This window comes from Aplysia californica, unplaced genomic scaffold, assembly GCF_000002075.1.
Source record: "Aplysia californica isolate F4 #8 unplaced genomic scaffold, AplCal3.0 scaffold01484, whole genome shotgun sequence".
In the NCBI taxonomy this organism is placed as follows: Eukaryota; Metazoa; Mollusca; class Gastropoda; order Aplysiida; family Aplysiidae; genus Aplysia; species Aplysia californica.
Window position 1 is genome coordinate 34,211 of NW_004798754.1, and position 20,937 is coordinate 55,147.

At 39.3% G+C, this 20,937-nt stretch overlaps 1 protein-coding gene across 1 annotated transcript in view; it reads left to right on the top strand.

Moving 5' to 3' along the window:
* LOC101862319 (tumor protein D52) overlaps window positions 1-19,669 on the top strand; it is a gene marked incomplete at its 5' end in the record, with an annotated part of 37,479 nt that extends 17,810 nt beyond the window's left edge. Inside the window, 3 exon segments of the mRNA XM_005112912.3 lie at window positions 974-1,034; window positions 7,720-7,755; window positions 19,287-19,669. Of these exon segments, the coding sequence (XP_005112969.2) occupies window positions 974-1,034; window positions 7,720-7,755; window positions 19,287-19,439 (250 nt within the window).
* Window positions 19,670-20,937: the final 1,268 nt, after the last annotated feature.

Consider the following 20,937-nt stretch of genomic DNA (forward strand, 5'->3'; position numbering starts at 1 on the left):
GTGTGATTGTTGTGTGTGTGTGTGTGTATGTGTGTTATTGTTGTGTGTGTGTGTGTGTGTGTAGGTATGTGTGTATGTTTAGGTGAGTGTGTGTTGGTGTGTGTGTGTGTTATTCTTGTGTGTTGCACCACATGTTGTGGCGAAGAAGATGGGCAATATCAAGGGAGACATGTTTGTGGGAGGGGGTGTATATATGTGTGTGTGTGTGGTTTGTGTCTGTTATTGGTGTGTGTGTGTGTGTGTTATTGTTGTGTGTGTGTTATTGCTGTGTGTAGGTGTGTGTTATTTTGTGTGTGTGTGTGTGTGTTATTTTGTGTGTGTGTGTGTGTGTGTGTTGTGTCTGTGTGGGGTTGGTGTGTGTTATGTTTGTGTGTGTGTGGTTGTGTATTACACCAAAGGTTGTAGCTAAGAAGATGGGCAACATCAATGGAGACATGTTTATGTGTGTGAGTGTGTGTGTATATGTGTGATTATGTAGTATGTTTGCTTGTATCTGCGTCTATGGTGTGGCGTTTAGGTGCTTCGTTGTTGTGCACAGGAGACCCGAATTCAGTTCCTGAACAGGGAAAAAAGTTTTATTGAGCATATCCATCTTTCCGCTAGGATGTTGTATCCCTCTCAGCCCGGATAGGTCCTGACAGACAAGATCGGAAGCCATGTCTCTTAAGTAATCTACATTGTGTTGATAGGGGTGTAAAATTATACCTACGTTAATATTTTGAGGGTAGCCGAAATTCAAAGCTCAGTTGGTGGGTGGTTGGCAGGTGCTCTGGTGTGGTTTGACCTTTTTTCCTATCAAACATTTATTGTCCTTATCTTTTCTCCTTCATTTTTGTGTTTGTTACTCACTTGCAAAATCTCTAATGTTCGGCACTGATATGGCCCTCTTGTGTAGCAAGTGATGTAAAACTCTGTGTAAAACTAAAATCTCATTTGTTGTCTCAATAGATGCCCTGTTTGTTGTTCTTCCTAGGAATTCTCCAACCTTCAAGTCTTTTGATGAGAAAGTGCACACAACCTACGCAAGTGTCAAGGTGAGGCAAGAGAAATAGAGGGAGAGAGTGAGGAAGAGGGAGGGAGAGAGAGAGAAAGAGAGAGAGAGAGAGAGAGAGAGAGAGAGAGAGAGAGAGAGAGAGAGAGAGAGAGAGAGAGAGAGAGAGAGAAGAAGAAGACGAATGAGAGAGAAAGAGAGAGAGAGAGAAGAAGAAGAAGAAGAATGAGAGAGAGAGAGAGACTAAAGGTATCGTTAGAGAGGGACTGGAGATACCTTTATAGTCTCGAAATGATATTTTTAGAGAGGTGCTTGAGACTTTAAAAATAAAAAGACCAAGTAGAGTGGTTGATAAAAGATGTACTAGTGTGTGTTTTAAGAGAAAGGAGTGCAATTTTTGGGAGTGTCTGGGGAAATCATGTAAGGAATGAGAAAGACCATAGAAAGTCACTATAGCTTCTTCACTTTCATCTGTCTACATTAAAAATTAGTCTTTAATTTGCCAATGCACATTTAACTTTGCATGACACTCCTGTGGACTAGTGACCCCCCAAAAAATTATATTAAAAGAAATCTTTATCTAGTAATATCAAAATTTTCTTTTTTTGGGCCCTATATTAAACACCGTCTGTTGAGTGCTTACTCAACATCACTACATGTGAGGCATCGTGGTGAAATTAGGCGTTCGTCAAAATAATGAAATCAAAGATACTGGCATTTTTCCTCCAGTTTGACCAATTTTTTTTCTAATTTTTGTTTTTTGACTCAACATCTTTAATATCCTTTTATAAACATATTTCTGTGTGGATTTTACTGAAAAACATTGGTTAAAGGCACAACAAATGTAAATTTTCAGTTTCCAAGGACTCTCAAGCTTTGGAAATCACCAAACTTTGGTGGACATTTTCTCGCTAACTTTACCTCTGAAACCAGGCGACCCCGACCTCCTTCAGTCGCAAATATCCCGATTTCTATTCAAGATAGGTGTGTACTTTTTTCGTCAAAAGATGGTCAAACAGACAAGCTCCAGATGCTCAAAAACTGATGAGCGCTTGATTCTACCACGTCGTGATACAAATGGTTTTACGGTAACAAAGCCGACAAATTTCTCATTTTGAGACAGCAACACCACCCTGCCCCAACATTTCAGTGTCAGCTCCGACCTTTATGAATGGGCTTAAGATTCTGTTTGTCATCCGACATTTAAACCTGCAAGTGAAGACTTAAGAGATTAAACAGAGCAATTTGTTTTTATCTTGTTTTAGCTGTGGACAGATAAAAGTAAGCAAGTGATAGTAGGATTTTACAAGATCCAGTGGTGAAATCTTGGCAAGGTGCCACCGATGTCCTTGAAGGAAACTGGGATGAATCGTAGAGAGAGATTGTTTGTTTTACGTTTTGTAAATGCAGGTCCTTAGTCTTGTTTGACGCATTTGTCTATCTTGCTTGTACCTGTGGGCAATAGTGGAGCGACTTCGGATCAGTTGTTTTGCTTAAGGATATGTTTGTTTGTTGATTTTGCTTGTTTGTACTGTAGGTTTGTTTAAACAGAGCATTGTGTGAGTTGTCTATGTGTTTCAGTTTCTTGGTCCAGTTTGGTGGGGGTTTAAAAAAAATTTAAAAAATAGTTGTAAAGTGCATCAGTAGTTTGCTGTAGAATCTGAATTTGCGCCGTTTATTATTATTATTATTACTATTATTATTATTAGTATCATTGTCGTTGTTGTTGTTGTTATTATTTTTATTATTATTATTGGTATTATTATTACTCATTTGTGTGGGAATGTTTGTGTGTGTGTGTGTTTCTGAGTGTGTGTTCCTTCCCTTTTGTTCTTTGATGCTCTCTTTCCTTGAGGTCTGCATGTCCACAATGCGAGTGCTAGTTTTACCACTGTTTCTAGCTGACTGTCTCTGTTTATTCATGGCTGAGTCGGTCCATTTCTCAACTTGTAGTCGTGCCTTTTCTGTCCAAGTTTGTGGCATGTTCCAAAAACTGTCATCTGTGTTGTATCTGTTAGGCTCTGTATCATCTCTTTTTCATCTTGCACGCAGAAGACCATGAGTTTGATATCTGCATTGTGGGTGGATTTTTAATTTTTTGTTTTGTTTTTAGTTTTTGTTGCATTGAGTACCTTGTTCTTGTAGAGGTATAGTGTCCCACTCAACCTGGAATATCGGTTGGCTCTGACAAATATGGGCAAAGTAGCATTTCTCCTGAATGCTGTAAATTGTTTCAATGCAGCGGTAAAAACATTAAACTTGCCATCAGTCGTGATGTTCCAGTGATCGTATTCATCATGTTGACAATCACAGTCATGGTACAGCAAGCTGTGTAATCAGAGTTTTACAGTCGAGCCGACAAATGAACTGAACTGGACGGCCCAGTATAGTATGATTGACACTGGACTTTAAGTGTGATGTAATCAAGAATAGAAGAAAAAAAGTATTCTTTTTGGCTTAAATAGCTCTTTATGGTTGTCTTCGGTTGTTGTTTCTCCCCTCCATCTCTACTCTTCTCTCTCCATCATTTATTTAGTATGACAGCTATCGATTTCAGAGAAGTTTGCAACTCCTTTTGTGTTCTTCTTGTTTTTCTATTCCTGATTTGTTTTTATGAATTTGTACCTGTTGTGTTTTTATCTTTGTCTAGAGATTGTGCATAGCATAGTGGTGATGTGGGTTTTTTAAATGTTTTGTTTTCTATTTTGATATATGTGAGGCAACGAGGTGGAATCAGGCTCTCGTCAAAATAATTAAAGTGAAGAAACTTGCATTTTTCCGCAGATTTGTGAATTTTTATCAAACTTTTGTTTTTTGGCTCAACACTTTTCATGCCCATTAAAGAACTAATTTCTGTGTGGATTTTCTGAAAAACGTTGAATAAAGACACAAAAAATGTAAATTTTTAGTTACCACGGACTCTTAAGCTAAGGAAATAACTAGCCTTTGGCAGCCATTTTCTCACTAATTTTACCTCTGAAAACAAGTGACCCCCACCTCCTTCTTTCGCAAATATCTCAACTTGTATTCAAGATAAATGGATACTTTTTTCATCCAAATAAAGACAAGCAAACAAGTTTTAAGATGATACCAATAACTCAACATGCCCAAAAATTGACGAGAGCCTGATTCCCCCACGCAGCCTCACATATTTTGTTTGCTTGTCTGAATGTACAGGTGTGTAAACATACTACTTTCTTTACCTGCTCGGTTTGTGTTTGTTTACCTCCTTTCTCTGATTTCTTTTAACTAATTTGTTTCATCCCTGGCTGTAATTGCCTATTCAGAATCTTGCCTATGTGTCACAACACCTCGAAATCGGGCACTCTTTAACTTTTGGACATGGAGTTGTCAGTATCATCTTAAAATTTGTTCATTTGTCTTGCTTTTGATGACAAAAATACCTATCTGTCTTGAATAGAATAGAAGTCGAGATATTTTCAGTTGAAGGGGTTGGGGTTGCCTGGTGTCTGGTGTACAATTAATGAGAAAGCAGCCGCAAAGTTTGGAGACTTTCAAAGCTGCTGTATTCTTGGAAACTGCAAATTTACATTTTTTTGGGTGCCTTTCATCAAAGTTATTCAATGAAATCCACACAGAAAAATGGACATAATGAATATTTACCCTGGTTTCATCATGATGCCACACATAAATATGAGTCAACTGCAACAGGGGTGGGCAAATGAAGGCCCATGAAGTGATTTTATGGGGTTAGTGAGAACTTGTTGGGATTATTTAATGTTATTGGTGTAATGTATCTTAACTCTGAGTGCACGGCATCACTCGATTGTTTACAGTGATCACAAAATAACTGTCAAACGTCAGCATATTATTTTGATCTGTAATCAAACTACAGTGAAGTCCACTTAAGCTGATATCTGTGATTTTATTTTATTTCGGTTCCCTTCTATTTTCAAGTTAACCATGTTTTGGTTAAGCAGACTCCACTGTATAAGTATATTGCTTGGATCATAGATTTCCCCTTTGTTTGGTGTTGATTTTAGGAAAATAGGTTAAGTACGAGCGGAGTTATTGTGGGGAAGTTTGTGATGCTGCAAACTTGGATGACAAAATTTGGCTGCTCTCAAAGGTGGCGGTAAATCATTTTGAAGATATTGGCAGTGACAAGATAAGCCGGCTAAGCTTGTGACGTCACACAAAGGCTGTTGTCGACTGAACGTGCTGAACTGTAGTTAGAAAATCCAAACATGTTGAAACTGCCGGTTCGGCCTACAGGTTTAACTTTTTACTAATAGTTTTTCATCCACATCTGCAGTTCTGCGCCTGGTTTGCCTTTCCTTTCCAAACAGGCAGTTTGGAACGTACTTGTGTAGCCGCCTTAAGAGTCAAGGATTTGATGTCCCTCCCAATATTGTACTGCAATTTTAGAGGTGGAGAGAAAGTACTTTTGAAATTGGAATGTGGCTGACTGATTTAGGAGGACAAATGGTCACATTCGTAAAAATCAGTAGCACTGTATATTGAAGAACCAGTAGAGTAGCCGACTGCTTGTAAAGTCTAACAGAAGAGAAAGAAAAAGACACACCCTTACACATCCTTTGATTCCAAATGTACTGACGATTTCTTTCCTTTAGAGCATATCAAGGAGATCAAGATCAGAAGCGAGGGAAGTAGTAGGCTCTACTTGCTTGGGCAATCTAGTACCTCTATGTCTACCACCCAGGCAAAGCTGTATCATACACACTGCCTTAAGATCGTCTGATAAGACTCAAAAAGGCCATGACTCAGAGATGGATGAATTATTAAGGACCTTAAGTATCTTTGAACATTGCACCGTACGGTTATTTAAGAGGTTGATATCGGAGTTTATGGTATAAGGGTTTTGGCTCTTTAATTATTGTCATTGCACGCAGAGAATGTGACTTTGATTTCTAAGCGAGGAAAATTGTTATTCTGTCTGTCTGTATGCCTGGATTTTTGTGTCCCATTCACCTACAGTTGGTCCTGGCTTGTTGGGTCGATTGAGCCTGCCATCTATTCATCTATATGATCCAAATTATTTTGATGGATTCTTAATTATAATCAATCAATCAGGATTAAATGATTATTAAATGTCGTCTACATAGGTCACTACAAATGTGACGACAGAAAATTTAAAATATTTGGATTATTGTAATAAAGAGAGACATCTTCAGTGTAGCAGTATGGTGCTTCATTGTCGCCTGTGGGTGAACCGAGTTCAATTCCCAAGTGGGGAGAAAATGTTCATTGATTATCTTACTCTTTCTGCTGTGATTTTGTATTTCCCTCTGCCCGGGTTGGCTCTGACAGGCAGGGTCGGAAGTCCACCTCCTAAATAATCTAAATTGTGTTGAGGGGGTGTAAAAACATAATATACATTTTTTATTTTAAGTGTGGCAGTGTAGGTTAAATGGCAGGTTGAAACTACTTCTTGTTTTTCCTACAGCTATGGATGTGCCAGGACGGTCTTCTGATTGTTTTTTTTTCTTGTGTGTGTGTGTGGGGGGGGGGGGGGGGGGGGGTGGAGAGATTTTGGTAAGTCTCAGAAGTATGAAGTATGGGTAAATGTTTGTGACATTTTGTTCTTGCTTTGTTAGATAGACATACTTGTGTTTATATACGTACATATATATTTGATATAATATTTATACAAACGCACACCAACGCTCATTAAAAAATGCTTCCCTTCCTTTAAGCGACAGTGTGTACATGTTTTAGTTCTTAAAAAATGCAAGCCTTCTTTTTTCTCAGCTTTCTCCCTGCGTGTGTATGCATGCTCATTTGTGTGTGTGTGTGTAAATGTACATTGTGTGATTGTGTGTGTGTGTGTGTGTGCGTGTGCATGTGCATGTCCATTGTGTGTTTGTCTGTTTGTGTGTGTGCGGGCGTGTGTGTGTAAGAGCTAGAGAGAGAGAGAGTGTTTGTGTGTGGGTGTGTATGTGTGTGTTACGTCTGGGTATGTGTATGTGATAGATTTCTGGCTGTGTAGATTACCTTCCTTCCCTGAAAGACCACCACTTCCCCTGTCCTCATTCATTTTGCAACCTTTTTTATGTGGGAAACCTTCCTGATGGTCTGTGACCCCTGTTGTTCGTCTCTCTTACTCATCTGCATGTTCGGGTGCTCATTCCTGCATACACTCTCACACATGCACAAACACACACACACATACACACACAGGCATAAACATATATACTCACACTAACTAGATTATATTCTTACACGTTTGAACTCTATCAAACACAACTTACACTTCCCAGGCATGCACATTATATACTTTTTCAGTCTCTCTTTCTGTCCCTCCTCCCCCCCACATCTCTCTCTCCTCTCTCTCTCTCTCTCTCTCTCTCTCTCTCTCTCTCTCTCTCTCTCTCTCTCTCTCTCTCTCTCTCTCTCTCTCTCTCTCTCTCGCTCTCTCTGTCTCTCTCACTCTCTCTCTCTCTTTCTATATCTCTCACTCTCTATATCTCTCTCTCTCTCTCTCTCTCGCGACTCTCTCTCTCTCTCTCTCTCTCTCTCTCTCTCTCTCTCCCTCTCTCTCTCTCTCTCCCCACACACACACACACACACACACACACACACACACACACACACACACACACACACACACACACACACACACACACACACACACACACACACATATAGGTACCCAATTCTTCCTCCAGCCCAGTGTAGCTAAGGTCCCCCTCCCCCACCCTCCACCCACCCTCGTCTACCTCTTTACAATTTCTCTTGTTTGCAAGTCTTCCCGCTCCATTGAAGGCTTGAAGGAGCGCTTGGTGAGTGTCTCGCCGTTGTAACTCTAGGACACCCAAGTTGATTACTGTGGTCATAGTGCTGCCAATATGGTGGGGTGGTTGACAGGTGCTCTGATGTGGTTGGCTCCTACTTTCCTAAAAAACATCTATTGTCTTTATCTAATCTTTCTGTGGGTGGTTGGCGGGTGCTCAGATGTGGTTTGCTCCTACTTTCCTATGAAACATCTAATTGTCTTTATCTATTCTCTCTTCTTTCTTTTCTGTGTTTGTTACTTTTGGGTCACCTATCTATTCGGTGGCACTTATGTGACTTAATGTTGTTGCAAGTGCCATAAAATGCTTGCTAAAAGGGCAATAAAAGTTTCTTGTTTTATAAAGCACTTTTTAAAAATAAGAAAAATAAACATATATATATATAGGATAACAGCTCGGCACTTTTGAAAAGTTTCAGTACCAAATGATGCACACTGAAGAGGAAAATTACAAAATGGTTCCTTTCCGTTTTGGTCCAAGTCTGGACTTACCCATATTGGCAGCACCCTGACTCTGTTACTTAAAAAGATACCGAGTGTGTTACTATTTGTTGTAATTTTAAAATACTGGTTGTTTTCGCTATTGTGTTGCAGGAACATTGAGTGCACAGTTTTGTTACTTTAGAATGCCGAGTGTATTGTTGTCATAGCTTTGGGCAACTGGATGTATCGTTGTTGTAGCTTGTGTTGTAACTTAAGAATATTGGACGTATCCTTGTTGTGACTTTAAAGTACTAGATGTATTGTTGTAAATGTAACTTAAAAATTTTGAGTGTATTGCTGTTGTAATATTGATATGTTGTGTGTCGCTGTTGTTGCGGTGTTGTGTTGTGTGTGTGTCAATGTTGTGATCATGAAGTACTCAGGCATGTCAATGTTGCATCTTAATAGAGCACCATTTTAGAATTGTTGTAATGCTGTGAATGATCCCAAGTGCTTCATTGTTGCGGGTGGTTGGAGGGCGCCAGTGGTTCGTCCGACTTCTTCACTTTCTTTTCCTCTATTGTTTCTGTCTGTCCGTCTCATTACATGACCATTATTGTGTCAGTGTGCTTCACTCAAACAAACAAACAAACAAATAAACAAACATGATTGTCAGCACAACGTGGATTATGATAAGTAGCCAAGTACTTTGCTAAAATCAGAGCTCCCGGATATTTCTTTTAAACCATCGAAGAACCTAAATCAGGTTTGCATAAAATCCGACTCATATTTTGTTTTTAATTTGTTTCTTTCTGTTTTTGAATTCCGTTTCCATTGGTCTTATGCGACTTGTTGTAAATTACGTAAATATACTTTTTATTTCTAATTGTGTCTATTCGCAATATTTGCATGACTTATGGAAAATGACGTGAAACACACACACTTAAAAAAAAGAAAATAAGTAGTAGCGTGTATTTGCTATAGATGTTTATTTGTCTTTCATAGTTTGATACAAACTCTTAAGGTATCTGGGTTCTGGGCTTGGCCGGCCAGTGCCCTCCATTTTGACACTCCGCATGAGTGGAGTCTTGATTTTTTTGGTTTTGAAAAGTTGGCAGCTAAGGTGGCTCTGCACAACCAGTATCTGGTACAGTGGTAAGGCTCTTTGTCGTCGAAAGCAGAAGACATGAGTTCACTTCTTTGAGTGGGGATATCCTTATTTGTTGCAAGTGCTGTAAATTCCGACTAAAACTTTAAAAAATAAACATCTTATCCTATAATCATTTAATTATTATTTATTAATGTGCTCATCCTTCACTGTACAGCTTCAGCTTAGTGATGTGCTTATCTTGTCACCATGTTTGTTACTGAGCACTTATAAAGACTCTTTGTTGCCGAATGCCGAAGACTTGAGTTCACATCTTTTGAGTGTGGATGATATCTACTTTTTAAAAAAAATTATTATATCCGGCTGTCTGTTTGGATACTTTAACCCTCTCAGCTTGTGTTGGCTGTGTCAGACAAGGTTTGAGCTGCCGATCTCCTTAAATGAAGTGAATTGCGTCATTGATAATGTAAAACATGTAACTGTACATTTTTCCCCTGAACCACATAAGGGATTTTATTTTGTTTGTTTGTTTGGCTTCTTTGTTCTTATTTGTTTTGTTGCTGTTCCTAGATTTTAATTAATTTGGTTTTTTTTCGCTTTCTGTGTAGATAAAGCACATTTTAGAGCTTGCTGTTGTAGGGATATGTGCTATACAAATGCTTCTTCCTTCTTCTTCTTCTTCTTCTTCTTCTTCTTCTTCTTCTTCTTCTTCTTCTTCTTCGTCTTCTTCTTCTTCTTCTTCTTCTTCTTCTTCTTCTTCTTCTTCTTCTTCTTCTTCTTCTTCTTCTTCTTCTTCTTCTTCTTCTTCTTCTTCTTCTTCTTCTTCTTCTTCTTCTTCTTCTTCTTCTTCTCCTTCTCCTTCTCCTTCTCCTTCTCCTTCTCCTTCTCCTTCTTTCTCTTCTCATTATTATTATTATTATTATTATTATTTATTATTATTATTATTATTATTTTATTATTATTATTATTATCATTATTATTATTATTATTATCATCATCATTATTATCATCCCCATTATTATTTTTTTAAATTTTATCATTATTATTATTATTATCAGTTTTAATATTAGTAGTAGCAGTATTATTATTCTGCCAATGGTTGGGGTACGCCACTGGTTGGTCTTATTTCTTTACTTTCCCTCTGTTGTTTCTGTCTCTCAGTTTACTCTTTCCATGGACTATGATCATTATTGTGTCGATGTGCTTTTCTTTACTCAAACAAACAAAAAAGTATTGTTATCATTTTATGATTATTATAATTATTATATTGATGATTTTTGCTATTCTTCTTCTTTATTTCTTTCTTTGTGGCTTTCTGTTGTTCAGGACCCGCTGTTTAGGGTAAAAGAGGGAGTGGGTTTTTGTTGGCTTTTTTATATACATATATATCGATTTCAGAGTGCTTTTTCACTTTTGGTCATTACTTACCATGATAGCTTTTTGATGTGTCCTCCTGTCTAGTGTGTGCTGTGACTTTTTTTCGTGTACTGTTTTTTTTTTTTTATGGGCTTGTATATATCTCTGCGGGTGGTTGGAGGGTGTCACTGGGAGGTCCTACTTCTGGTTTCTGTCTGCCTGTCTGACCTTTTCCCCAGCAGTAAATGACCATCATTGTGTCCTCTTTAGTCAAACAAACAAACAAAACAAAACAAAAACAAACAAGTATGTAATCCCTGCAGTGGTTTGTGGGGGCTACTTGTTAATCCTACTTCTTTTCATTCTCTCTTGTGTTTCTGGTCAGTTTTAGAAAGAGTTCTATTGCACTTGCAACACAAATTAAATAGGTCATATTAGGTGCTGAAGATTGGAGGTCTAACTAAAGAATAACATACAAAGAAAAGGAGGAGACATTCATTAGGACATTTGAGTCTGATAGAAAAGACGGAGCAAACCACACCAGAACACCCGCCAACCACTCACACTTGAATATTTTTGTCAAACATTTTTTCCCTGCTGCACTTATTGACCACCGGCACATCAATGTGCGTGTCTTTATTCGAACTACACGTTAATGCGTGATAACCTCTTATCCCTGGGTGGTTGGTTGGTGCTCTCTTGTGGTTTGCACCTTCTTTATGATCTATCGTCCTTATATCTCCTTCTTTTTTGTGTTTGTTATTCTCTTGTAACACCTCAGCATAATCTTTGGCATTTACTTATACATGTATAACGTAATTGTGTTACAAGTTCCATAAAACTCTCACTAAAACCAATATATTGTAACACCTATAGAGCTTGTTGTTGAGTGGCAATGTAAGCTATACCAATGATATTTTTTTTTAATTATTTATTTTTATTATTATCCCACCTTGCCTCTGTTGTGGCTTTTTAACCCTTCCAATCCCAGCCATTTTTGTGCTCTCCCTAACCTCAGTCCCAGCCAATACAGCAGTATTTCAGAAAAAGAGGCAAGCTTTCTAAAAAGTAATGTAGTGTCTGTGTCATGAGGTTTGTTTGTTGTTTTTGTAAAGTGTTTTATGGCGCTCGCAACTGCATAAGGTCATATGAGCACGCGGGACACACGTAATATTTTCAGTTGGTAGGAAATATTGAATTTTGCCTGGGTGGCGGCCGAAGCCTACTCTTATCGATTTTAGACCACCAAGGGATCTTTAACGTGCGCAACTTGCACACGCGCCCTCCGAGATTTTTCGCCCTTGTCCGAGAAGGCTAGGTGTAGATCTTTCCTATCAGAAGATCAGGGGTGTGGCAGAAAGGCAGCAGTAAGGAGGAGCCAAGGAGGAGCAGTAGGAAGGCTGCAGAAAGAGTCAGGAGCCCAAAGGAGGGGGCAAAGGAGGTGAGGGGGTGGGGGCAGAAAGTGGAAATGAAAGCAGACAACAGAACATTGCTAGAGAGCAGGAAAGGAGGTGAACTGAGTCAATTTTAGAGAAGAAAATTTTTCGGTTGCTACCCGGATTCGAACCCTGAGACCTTTGAATGAGAGGCCAACACCTTAACCTCTAGGCCACGAGAGCCCCTGTCATGAGGTTTAGATAATAACATAAAACAATAACAATGTTGAAAGCTAAATGAACAAATATTATAAAAACTAATGTTTATTTAGGATGACTAATTTTGAAAAATGGTCAAATTCGGTACCCCTTGAAACTGAGAATATTCACTCTTGGGATGGTGGGAGGTAAAAGCGCTGTTGAAAATATATACACTTGGGGCTGGAAGGGTTAAAAATATGGCAGCACTGTCTAAATCGCCCAAGACAGCCACCCATTGTTGTCCCGGAGAAAAGTTGTGTCTTGAAAAGGGCCATTATAATTATATTTAAAATAGAATACAAGTGGAGGATGTAAGGTGGTTGTTGGTACAAGTGTGATTGTCTTAGACAGGTGGCGGTTAATAATAGTTTTACGGCACTTGCAACCCTAGGTCATAATATAATTGTCAAAGATCAGAGGTGTCACAAGAGAGGAGCAAGCAAAAAAGATAGAGTGGAGATAAGGACGAGAGATGTTTGATAGGATAGGAGGAGCAAGCCATGTCAGAGCACCTGCCAACTGCCCACACAGAGTCATTATGATTTTTTTTTGGTTATTATATTTTTTTAAAAGACGCACGTGGGAAGTGAGAAGTGGTTGTTTGTTCGGGTGATTGTCTTGGACAGGTGGTGGCCGTTTGAGCAGGATAGACTGTATGTTTGTGGGTTCCCCTCTCTTTCTCGTACGTACTTGTAGTGATGTTACATATAGATCTAGTTCCTTTTTCGTGTGCTTTTTGGCGACTTCTTTTTTCATGTAACAGCGTTTTTTTATATAATGCCTCTCATGGGTGGTTGGTGGGGGCTCTTGTATGGGTTGTGCATTTTTTCGTATCAAACATCTATCATCCATATCTCTCCTTTTTTGAGTGTTTGTTTCTGTAGTATCACTTATAATAATCTTTGACACTTAATGTATGACTTGTGTGTCTTGCAAGCACCTCACCGCAAAACTAGTACTAAAAACATGTGTCCCTCTATGAATTTTTGTCTCGTAATATTTTTTTGATGTGCCCTAAGCTCTGACTTGTGACTTCTTATCATGTTGTAGCTTTTTGGTGTGGTCATCTTTCTTGTGCACCCTGTGGCCTTTTTGGCTGATATCTGTGTGGTGTCTTCCCTCGTATTTAGTGTGGTGAGGTTGTGGCGTGTGTGAATTTGGTTGGGGATGTCATGCAGTGTGGTGTTTGTTGTTTTACGTGTGTTGTGTGATATCCAGTGGAACGTGGATTGAGCTAACTCAGATTCAACGAAAACCTGGATTCAACAGAAGAAGTTGGATTCCTCGTATTTTCTAATAATTAAAATCAGTAAAAATAACAAGCGGTCTGGGCATGGAATGTCAGTAGTCAGTTGTGATATAAATGTGTCATAGTACGCACAATAGTTTTTTCCCCTGGCTGCTGATCAATATTACAATGATAAGCTAGCCGTGAAATAGGTCTACGTAATGCATTACATGCAGGTCTGTAGAATCAAACATTGCCATATATATACTAGGCTATACACAGCAATACAACTTATTTGAAAATCAATAAGTCATTGGTGATAGATGACACAAACGTGCATTTGAGCTAGTTGTGCCTTTTTGCACAGTGTGTGCTTGGTAGAGTTCAGTGCTTTTTTCAAGAATTTTCCAGGGCATCATTTGAAAGCAAACAACTTTTGATTGAGGAAATCGAATACATTATACATATTCTTACTCGGTTTCTGTAATTATCTGCACAAAAACCTCATGTTTGCTATAACGAACACTCGGATTCAACGAAATTGAAGGTCAGGCCTGGTGACTTCGTTGAATCCAAGTTCCATTGTTTGTCACGTAATGTGTGTTGTGTGATATATGTACTGTAGTATAACGTGTGTTGTGTGATATATGTCGTGTTTTGTGTGATATATGTCATGTGTTGTGATATATGTGTCGTATAATGTGTGTTGTGTGATATATGTTGTGTGTTGTTTGATATATGTAGTATAACATGTGTTGTGTGATATATGTAATGTGTTGTGTGATAGATGTCGTGTAATGTGTGTTGTGTGATATATGTCGTGTAATGTGTTTTGTGTGATATATGTTGTGTGAAGTATTTTGTGTGTAGTATTATATGTTATGAACTGTGTGTTGTGTGATGTATTTCGTATAATGTGCGTCATGATATAGGTCATGTCGTCCCTCTAAACACGTACTAACGTAAGCCACATCTGACCCGAAATCGAGTTATACCAATCACGCGGTTCCCTTTATCCTATACTACATCCTCTCAAAAGATCGTAGGAATGGAGCAATAAATAGTTGAGATATAGTCGATTCCAGTTTGAACGTATCCCACTTGTCCACAAAAAGATACAGTACGTACTAATACACAGTTGGTTACGCTAGTGCATGACGTACACTTTGACCCATTGTTGTGTTTTTATTATACAGCACATAGGCCTACTAATGTAAGCCACACAGCCAGGGCTGAGCCTATGGCAAAAAAATACCGCACAGCGCTTCTAGAGAGCGGGAAGACAAGCTAAACTAAACACTCACACACGTGAGCAGTGTGCTTCGAGAGAGGCAGTGAATGCTCAGACTCCACTTCTAGAAGTCCCTTTTTACTCGTCCTTTGTTTACAAATGGGATCCCGCTCTGAACAACCACTCTTTCTTTGACATGTAGCCCTACTGTTCAAACTCTGATTGACATTCAGAACCCTGGTGAAGCCTTAAACTTAATCCATAATCTTCCAACTTACAACACAACATGTACCCCTCAACCAACATCTCAACCGAATTGGAGTAAAGCAGTCTGCTGCCTGCCCACTATGTGACTACCCTTCAGAGACAGTGGAACATCATCTGTTCTTCTGTAGAAAACTGACTGATTTAAGGGGATGTTTTCTTCCCAAGCTACCCCACACATCTAATTGCCTCTACTCCTCAAGACAACAGTTAGAACAAACATGCAACTATTTCCGAATGGCATCATGCAGAAGAGTTAACGCTCAGATGCTACTGGATCGCTAACAACAACAACAACAAGCCTTAAACTCACAGACTGCATAAGTCATGGAAGCCAAAATGAAGAGGAATTTGGGACAAGAGTACACAAGCATGAAGACAAAAAAGACTGCCCACCAAACACATAAGAGCAAGATTTAAAGGAGACAAGTGTACAAAGCACAAGAAACAATGCTCAACAATTACTGATGAGCAGAGGCTGGCCATTTTTTATTTGTATCACTCCCTTGGAGATCTAAGAATGAAACGGGAGTTTCTTGTGAGACATGTCAAATGCTGTAAAACAAAGAGGAAATACACTGAAGGCGAATCACGAAGAAGTAATACCAGACAGTACATGCTTACAGTTGGGGACAGTTTTGTTCCAGTCTGCAAATTGTTTTTCTTAAACACTTTGGGCATTTCAGAACAGAGCGCCAGAGCGGCATTGAACAAAGTTACTTCCACTGGTATAGCTGAGAAAGACAAACGAAGTGGGAGACAATCTGAGGCAGAAAGAGAAAGAGATGCGTTTGTGCGCAAAGCAATATCAGATCACTTCGACAGATTTCCTAAAGTCGAATCTCATTACTGTAGAGAAAAATCAACAAGAGAGTATCTGAGCCCTGAACTCAGCAAACGGCACATGTACCACATGACTGGCATCCCCACGCTGCTCTTGTGCATAAAAAAGTAAATCAAAGAATGTTTCTTTTAAGGAAATTACAAAGTTTCCGTGTTGACAATAAGATTATGTCCCTTTTTTACCATTCTATGATTGAAAGTGTGCTATTATTTTGTATTTGCTGCTGGGGTGGGAATTGTAAGGTGAAAGATATAAAGAAAAATTTGACAGAACCATTAAGAAAGCCAGCAAGATCTCTGGATATGATTTTATGAGAATGGATGAAATGTATAACACCACACGTATAAAAAAAAAAGCATTATAAATGACCCATCACACCCCTTTTCCACACAAATTGTAAGATCACGCAGCGGCAGATATGTACCTCCAAAAACAAAGAAAGAAAGATATAAAAGAAGTTTTATACCATCTAGCATAAGGCTTTTGTCAGAATGAGCATAGATGTGTGTTGCTCTTAGAGTATGTATCTGTATATAACTCCAAAGGTCTAGTATTTAAATTCCTGCATGTGGTTGAATGATGCTTTTGATATGTACATTTTGTCAGCTTTACTTCTCCTTTCATATTGAATTTTAATGAGAGTAATATATATGATTAAAATTTTTTAATGTATACCTGCATGTGTTTTTACGGTCCTGTACAGCCGAGGAAAATTTCCCTCTGGGATAATAAAGTACTATCTTATCTAATCTTATCTATCTTATGTTCATCCAGGAATGGATGCCCAGAACAAGGCCACCAAGCTTCACAACATACAACCATGTATTATAAAGTAAAAATCTGTCAATCCACCGACCCAATAAAGACCAGTGCTCTGTTTGTGTCAATTATCACCAAGGAAATGAAGAAACAAAGGGATAAGTTTGAGATCCATGTGGGAGAAAAAGAAAAAGGTCAGGGAAATAAAGGATGTATGCAAGTGCAAGAAATAGGCTCAGGAAAGTGAAAACATTCTCAGTGCAAGTTTTGATTTGCAGCAGGTGATTGACCTCCCTATGTCTCAGGAGAGCGCCATCTTTTACAAAAGGAGGTTGTCGAACTACAACCAGACTTTCTATAACATTGCTAACAGAGATTGTCACTGCTTCACTAGGGATGAAACGCAAAGCAAACGTGGATCCTCGGAAATTTCAACTACAGTCCACCGTGCTCTGAAGTTTTAGGACGACCGTGGCATCGAAAAAGCTTTTCTTTTTACCGATGGATGCAGTGGTCAGAACTAAAATTCGATTACGCCTGCGATGATTTTGTACAGTGAGCATAAGTGTGAATCTTGAAAAGATGTCATTGAGGTTTTTTGAAACAAATTATCGTCAGAACGAGGGTGATTCTGCACACAGTGCTATAGGACATGCTCTGAAGAGGGCTGGGGATTTGTTCCCTCCTTCTCAGGTAGCAACAGAGATGTCTTTCGCTCGACCTCAAAAGTCTTGCCAGGAGAATCAGATGCAGTCTAAAGACTTTCTGGATCTCAAAGGCTTATCAAAAGACTTCAATATCCTGGACGCACGAAGAGGATCTGATACAGAAGACTCATTTTCGTGGAACAATGTCATGGAACTGCGAGTTACTATTTAAAAAAAATCATATACAGTTGACGCCTTCATATTCCGAGTTGCTGTTAACATTATCATTTGTCACGGATAATATAACCCGTGAATTTAAACCAAATTGATCTTTCTTTGCATTTTTATTGTTATTTGGAAGTTACCATTTAGGCGTAAGCCACGCAATGTACGTATATAAAGTATAATATACGCTTTAGAATACAAAAGCGCGTACTAACGTATCCAACAATCTAGTAACGTAAGACACACATCGAGGCTGTCATTGACGTAGCGCGTAGTAGCGTATCGGACAAAAAGGTCATTTTTCCTTCAAAACCTACTATCCTCACAAAGACGCTTCTAGCCAATTGAAAAGTAGTTGGCCCATGCACGTTATGTCAAAATATTAAGGGCAAGATCGGCTGTTTGACGCCACAATGGGATGGTGAAAATCGCCCAAATCTTTAAACGTCTCTCCTGCAAAACTAACAAAATGTGGCTTACGCTAGTTCGTGTTTTGAGGGACGATGTAACGTTTGTTGTGTGTCATGCAGTGTGTGATATACATACGTATATGTCATGTACATGTCAGTTGTGCATTGTTGGACATGTGTCATGGGCAGAATTTTCTGTTACATGTGTCGTTTGACGTGTTTTAGTCAAGTATGCCTCTTAGCGAAAACAGCAACCACCACATTGCCACTATCGAAGTAGAGTTGCTTTGTGTCTTTTTTATTATACTTGTTATAATAAAAAAGGAAATTAAAAATAGCACGACTGCATGCTGTTTTGTACTGTAGACATGGGTTGCTGGCAGGTGTTCTAGTGTGGGTTGCTTCTTCTTTCTGATCAATCATTTATAGTTCTTACCTCGCCTCCTTTTGTTATGATGTTACTTTCTACAAACACCTCTTGTCTTAGGCACTTATTACATGACCTATTCCTGTTGCAAGTGCATATAATTCTTGTTAAAACTGAAACTGGGTTCATTTACTTGTAGGTCCTACTTCTTTTCTCTCCTTCTGTTGCTTTTGTTTGTCTGTCTATCTTAGTTTCACAGCAGTGTATCACAATTATTGTGTTAATGTGCTCCTCTTCATTGAAATGAACAGAGCTCTGTTCAAACAGCTAGTTACAACCGGTGTTGTTGGTGTCACGGTTAGGTGCTTTGCTGTCGCACACAGGAGACCCGAGTTCGATATTTGAGTCTTTTCATTTGCTGAAATGTTGTCTTTTGTATCCCTCCAAACCGGGGTTGGCTCTGACCGCAAGAGTCGGCAGCCCGCCTCCTAAATTAGGCTTGCCAACTGTCATGAATTTTTCCGGATATTCCCGAATTTGGCAACCGTGAATTTGCATATATCGTATGATACACACACTACACCAAACCCTGCCCTAACTAGATGTAATTTTGTTTCTTGTTGTATAATCTGATGTATCGTTGAGTGTATTTGGCGGGTGCTCTGGTGTGGTTTGCTCGGTCTTGCCTTTCAAACATCTATCGTCCTGATCTCTCCTCCTTGTTTGTGTTTGTAACTCTCTTGTAATGTCTCTTATCTTCGACATTCGTATGACCTGATTGTGTTGCAAGTGCTGTAAAACTCATACTACTAAACTTAAGGTAACGAATAGTGTCCCTGATTGGATTTTGAAACTGTTGGCAAAAACCTGCTAAATGGTCTAAATTGTGCTGCTGAAGGTGAAAAAAGCACCTGCATTTAGAAAAAAGAGCAACAGTAGATAAAAGAAAGCTTGGTGAGTTTCGTCATGTGAGACTTAAATGTTCCTGTTCTCTCTCTCTCTTCTTTCCCCCCACGTCCAGGCCAAAGTGACGGGCAGCCGTTCGTCCAGCGAGATAGACGAGGCGTTCCGCGACGCCCAGGTTAGCGAGGACGGCGTGGTGACCACCCCCGAGGCGGCCGACGACGCGGCCAAGCCCATGAACCCGCTGCCAGAGGAAAAGGTGCCGCTGTGAGAGGTCCACCCGGGGTCGCCGGACTGGTGACATCATGCTGGTGTACACAAACACATACAGACATATTATATTACATGTATATACATAGACACGTTACATACATGCTTAAACACACAAACTCACACAGACAAATTATATACATGTATAAACACACTGACTCACACAGATATACTGTATACATGCAATACATAGACACATGTACATACTTGCATAAACACACCAAACACACACAGACAGATATATATACATGTATATACATAAACACATTACATACATACCTAAACACTCACACACATACACGCACACACTTTCACTCACTCGCACACACTTGCACATACAAACATACATATATATGTGTATTGATGTACAAACACACAAACACACAGACAATTAATTAAGTAGGATTCACAGACAGAGGCGTGCATACTAACAGATACAAAAAAGACACACTGGCTCACAGACATTCTGACACATCTAAGTGGGATTTTTTTTCATGTATTTGTTTTGTTTTCTAATGTCCCAGCCCGCCAAAGGGCTGTCCCAACTAGTCCCTGTGTAGACATTGCAATTGCTGCCTGAACTTTGTAGGTAGACCTGAGATCAATGCTTGGCCATCATTCAGCGTCGTAGTCTGTCAAAACTTTTTTTTTTAAATTGAAAATCAAATCTGATTCCCTGCATGGACTTCTCTGTTGACATCCACCCCTTGGCGGTCATATGACCCTATGCAGTTGCGAGCGCCGTAAAAACTCGGCTAAAATAAAAACATTTTAAAAATCAAATTGTCTGCTTTGTGTAAGACTCTGCCATACGCCATTTTGAAAGGTGACGTGTTATGGAATCTTGCCCTGAGCAGTCAAAATTTGTAGATTTTATGTGACGCATCCATCCATTTGTCTTGATCTTATCCCTCTTATTCAAATAGCAATGGATTTAGACGGACGTTTTGTAAAACCATGATGTCCTGCATGAAATAAAACAGGTTTTTGCTTCTCCTATAAAACCTCGTCCTTTGACGTACGACAATGATAAATGACGGCAATGAATGTTGTTTTGGTCCTTGCAACAAGAGGTTGTGTGTTGTTAATATCGGAGTGACCAGGTCCTAATTGTCTCTGCGCTGGTACTGGATTGGGGGAGGAGAAAGTTGTACAAATCTACTGATATTCCAAATTGAAGATTTTTGAAGGTTTATTTTATTCTTTTGTTTCTGTGTATTGCTTGAAAGAGTAGAGGCATTGCCATTGTGGTTGAAGGTAGGAAGTTACGTGTGTGGGGTGAGGTGGTAGGGGATGCAACATGATGGCTAGTGGGTGGTGAGCCTGGGAAAATGTGCCTCTCTCTGGTTCTCGCTGCTCCACACACCTCTGTCTCTCTCTTTCTTTTTCTCCTACTCTCTCTCCCCCTCTGTCTCTCGCCTATCTCTGTCTTACTCTCAATCTGTTGCTTTCTCTCTACTCCTCTCCCCCTCTCTTTCTCCCTCTCTTTTTCTTCCCTC